The sequence below is a fragment of the Mytilus trossulus genome, chromosome 10 (genome assembly GCF_036588685.1).
Source record: "Mytilus trossulus isolate FHL-02 chromosome 10, PNRI_Mtr1.1.1.hap1, whole genome shotgun sequence".
NCBI classification, from domain to species: Eukaryota; Metazoa; Mollusca; class Bivalvia; order Mytilida; family Mytilidae; genus Mytilus; species Mytilus trossulus.
Window position 1 is genome coordinate 20,820,921 of NC_086382.1, and position 4,262 is coordinate 20,825,182.

At 33.4% G+C, this 4,262-nt stretch overlaps 1 protein-coding gene across 1 annotated transcript; it reads left to right on the forward strand.

Annotated features, from left to right (window-relative positions):
- The first annotated feature begins 1,418 nt into the window (after positions 1-1,418).
- On the forward strand, positions 1,419-3,774 carry LOC134687739 (uncharacterized). Its single transcript, XM_063548196.1, has 2 exons — positions 1,419-1,686; positions 2,171-3,774. The coding sequence occupies exons 1-2, from the start codon at positions 1,419-1,421 to the stop codon at positions 3,772-3,774; spliced, it is 1,872 nt and encodes a 623-aa protein (XP_063404266.1).
- Positions 3,775-4,262: the final 488 nt, after the last annotated feature.

Sequence of the window (4,262 nt, forward strand, 5' to 3'; positions counted from 1 at the left end):
GTTAACTGGTTCGATACACAAAACAGTCATTCTTTTACAAGTAAAAACGGTAATTTACTTATTTTTTAACCTATAAGATGAAATCAACAGACATAGAAAAGTCTAATTGGACGAGGTCGCTATCTATTTATAGTTTTACATTTAGGTTTATATCGGGTTATGTGTCCATCGGCAGTCTTCGGAGGTCATCTCGATAGTAAACCAGATGGCGTCTAGACTAATATTCACACGAAATTCTGATACGTTTTATTGAGAACATGTATTGTTAACTGTTTATGTCAGACTTATTTTAATTTAGGTATACGTTTAGTATGTTAATAATCAAATATTAGAATTTGAGTCAAATCTTAGAACAAAAATTTGACAGCTAATGCCCCTTTAATTTTGGTTCCAGTCACTAATTAAATATTTGGTTTTTTATTAATAGTTGTGGTATTTCTTGACGTATTGGTATGTGGCCTTTTCTTCGTAGGTGCTTTGTGACAACACAAGCACCCTAACAGAAAAACAACCGATCTTATCGTTGGATCATCTCCCTTGCTTGCCGATGACAAAGATGGCGAAGAGAGCAATGATGAGCTTTTATAGAAACTACGAAGAGCTGTAGAAGAAGTATTAGTCGTGACGTCCAGACGAATAACATGGTCAATTATAAAGCTTTACAATAAAATAGGACATATACTTAATATTTTTTTTTCAAAATCGCGATATAAGCACAAGTAAACTAGACTACAAACTTATGTTCTTCGGAAGGGTAGACAATTTATTCTCCGCAGGTGAGAAACAAATGGGAAACGCTTTGAAAAAAACATCAGGCTGAGCCTATTTGTGAGGATATTTGACATAGACATAGTGGTACGGAAATTACCTGTTACTAAAAATAGATTATTTCCCATTTCTCTAGTTAATTATAGTTTGTTCTAGATTTAGAATGTTCTTATGATTTTAGTATATAAGTTAAGGGTTTTTATGGATAATCATCATTGTAAAAATAGTAGTAACAGAAGTATAGAAGTTTTATCAGTTGAACTAGAAAGAAAAAGACGGATTATTCCAATGTGGTATTTATTAAATTTTACAAACTGTACATACTGTAAATAACTGTTAGTTATTTGATTAAAGATATAAAAGGATTCCGAGTTAGTCTGATTTCGCCACATTGTATGGTGCCGGAACCCGAGAATTACAGAAAAAGAAATTTATAAAGAACACGGAAAAGAAGTAACCACAGAAAAGATGGCAGTCTCATATTTGAAAGGACTCTGTACAAGGTACAATAATTTGTTAGCTAAAGAATTAGATAAAAGTGGAGAGATAATAGCACAAGGGATTCAAGAGAAAGTGTGACAACACATTTAAGACAAGTTTTATCAGCAGAGAGACGATTAAAGGATTTTGCAGCAAAACTTGAAGATAGTATGAAAGAAATTTCACTTATATTAGAGGAGAGAGAAGATAACGAAGGTGACATCGCAAAATTTACAAAGGCAAGTGAAACATATTTTGCATTGCTTGACGGTGTAACACAGCGCTTAGACGAATTAAAAATATTCGAGGAAGAAATACAGGATAAAATAACAGATATTAAGAAAACAGAATCAGCCACAGACACAAATGCAAGAACAGATAGTACAGTTTCAACAGTTACAACTCCAAGAATTACAGAGGAAAAGTCAACCTTCAACAGTAAGTGCAGTTAAACTTCCTAAATTAGACCTAGTTTCGTACAATGGAGATAAGTTAAAATGGACAGAATTTTGGGATTCATTTGAAGCAGCAGTGCACACAAATCAAAGCTTGACAAAAATAGAGAAATTAAATTACTTGAAAAGCAAACTTTTTGGAACAGCTTATTCTGCTATATCTGGCTTAACGCTCTCCCATGAAAATCACGATGTAGCAATTTCAATACTAAAGGAAAGATTTGGAAATGTTCAATCTGTTGTCAACAAGCACTATTCAGATTTAATAAACCTTCAGTCAGCTTCAAATCAAACTACACATCTACGTAGACTTTATGATGACTTGGAACGACACTTACGTAGTTTGGACGCAATGCATCAAGATGTAACCCAAGATGTATTCATCTCGATGATAACATCTAAGCTACCAAAGGAAGTTCTTATTCAACTAGAAATACAGAAAGGTAACAATGAAAAATGAACAGTAGGGAAGTTAAGACAATTTTTCAATACTTACATAACTGCCAGGGACGCTGCAGAAAGTCAGTCGAAGGAAACACATACTGGTCCCAGTTTTGAAGAAAAACAGCAGTCTAAAATCCAGTCAAACAACAGTAATTTTCAACCAAGAAAACAATTATCTGCAGAAGCTCTGATGACAATAAAGCCATTTGGAAAAAACTCAGGCAGTGAAAACTCAATGGTATGCAGATATTGTGATGGACACCACTGGAGTGATGAGTGCAGAAAGTTCAGTACAATTGAAGACAGAAAGCAGAAAATCAAGGGTAGTTGCTATACCTGCCTGAAACCAGGACATGTTAGTAGAGACTGTAAATTTGAAAAGGCTTGCTATCATTGCAAACAGAAAAAGGGACACCATAGAAGTCTATGCCCAAAGAAAATTCCCTATCAACATAAAGAAGTTTCACATCTAGCTGATGAAATGTGTGAAATAGCTTCAAGTGAAGAGAACGTACCAGAGAATAGCTTGTTGTCCTCCGGAGATATAGTTTTGATGCAGACAGCTCAAACAACTGTGTCAAATATAGAAGTTAATGAAACAGAAGTAGTAAGACTATTAATGGACTCCGGATCTCAGCGAACATATATTACAGAAAATTTGGCCAAGAGATTAAACTTGAAGAAGAAGGCTACAGAGGAGATAACTCTTGTAACATTTGGTGCAGATAAGCCAAAAACATTTAGAAAACAAAAGGTGTCATTAAAGATCAAACTAAAAGATGGAGTTTGTATGCTTATTGATGCTAATGTTGTTCCTAAGATAACAGGATCAATACTAAGAACACCTTTACAAATGGATGTATGTGAAAATGTGAAATACTTATGTAATAATCTGCAACTTGCTGACACACTGCCCAGTTGCTTAGAAAGTTCAACAATAGAGATTCTTATCGGAAATGATTATTATTTGGATATCATATTGCCACAGAAAATAGAAATTCGAGAAGGGCTTTATCTACTTGGCTCTAAGCTAGGATGGATCCTTACAGGAAGGTCACAATTAAGTGATGAAGAAAGAGAGAACAAAATGACCAAGCCTGTAAATAGTTTATTATCTATAACAGAATACTGTCCCTACTCTACAATTGACACATGCTTGAAAATTAAGCCTTTAACAGAAGATTCCTTGAACTTGGAAAATATTGAAACAAAAGAATTTCAATATCCATCAGACGATGAAAACACTTTTAATAACTTTGTCATCTCACTCAAAATGGAAAATGGAAAAATTCTGTGCAACCCTCCAGCAAAGATTCGTGTAGTGATAATAAAGGACAACCTTGCACATAAAAGTTGGAAAATTGGCCGTAAATGCCAATTAATAGTCAGCCGAGATGGTCAAATAAGATCTGGTAAAGTTATGCTACATAATAAGAAGAATTTAAACAGAGCTCTGAATATGCTTTATCCTATAGAATGTGAAGAGTTAGATGAGGGCTTAAAAAACTCAGATACGGAAAAGGATACTGAGTTGATAAATGACAAAACTAGAACTACTCCAGAGAGAACACAAAGACAAGCAGCCCGAACAGCAATGAAAAAGATACAAGAACAGTTGGAATCATGATAGACTTTCTTTGGCCTCTGGGAGTGTTGCGAAAGTACACGCAATTATAAAGACATTGGACTTTTATTTTGACATTGTGTATATAAAATTACCATGATTACATTGTTATTTTAATTATAGTAAATGAATCATACTAGAATATTCTAGATGGATAGTGAAAGTACTTGTATATATTTATGTTCAAGAAAGCTTTGGCAATTTCCGGAAATTACCCTGTTACTAAAAATAGATTATTTCCCATTTCTCTAGTTAATTATAGTTTGTTCTAGATTTAGAATGTTCTTATGATTTTAGCATATAAGTTAAGGGTTTTTATGGATAATCATCATTGTAAAAAAAGTAGTAACAGAAGTATAGAAGTTTTATCAGTTGAACTAGAAAGAAAAAGACGGATTATTCCAATGTGGTATTTATTAAATTTTACAAACTGTAAGCTGTAAATTACTGTTAGTTATTTGATTAAAGATATAAAAGGATTCCGTGTTAGT

Coding starts and splice junctions, on each gene's coding strand:
- LOC134687739 (XM_063548196.1), top strand. CDS start 1,419: ATGAAAGAAATTTCACTTATATTAGAGGAGAGAGAAGATAACGAAGGT. Junction 1,687..2,170: donor GGAAAAGTCAACCTTCAACA/GTAAGTGCAGTT, acceptor AATGAACAGTAG/GGAAGTTAAGACAATTTTTC.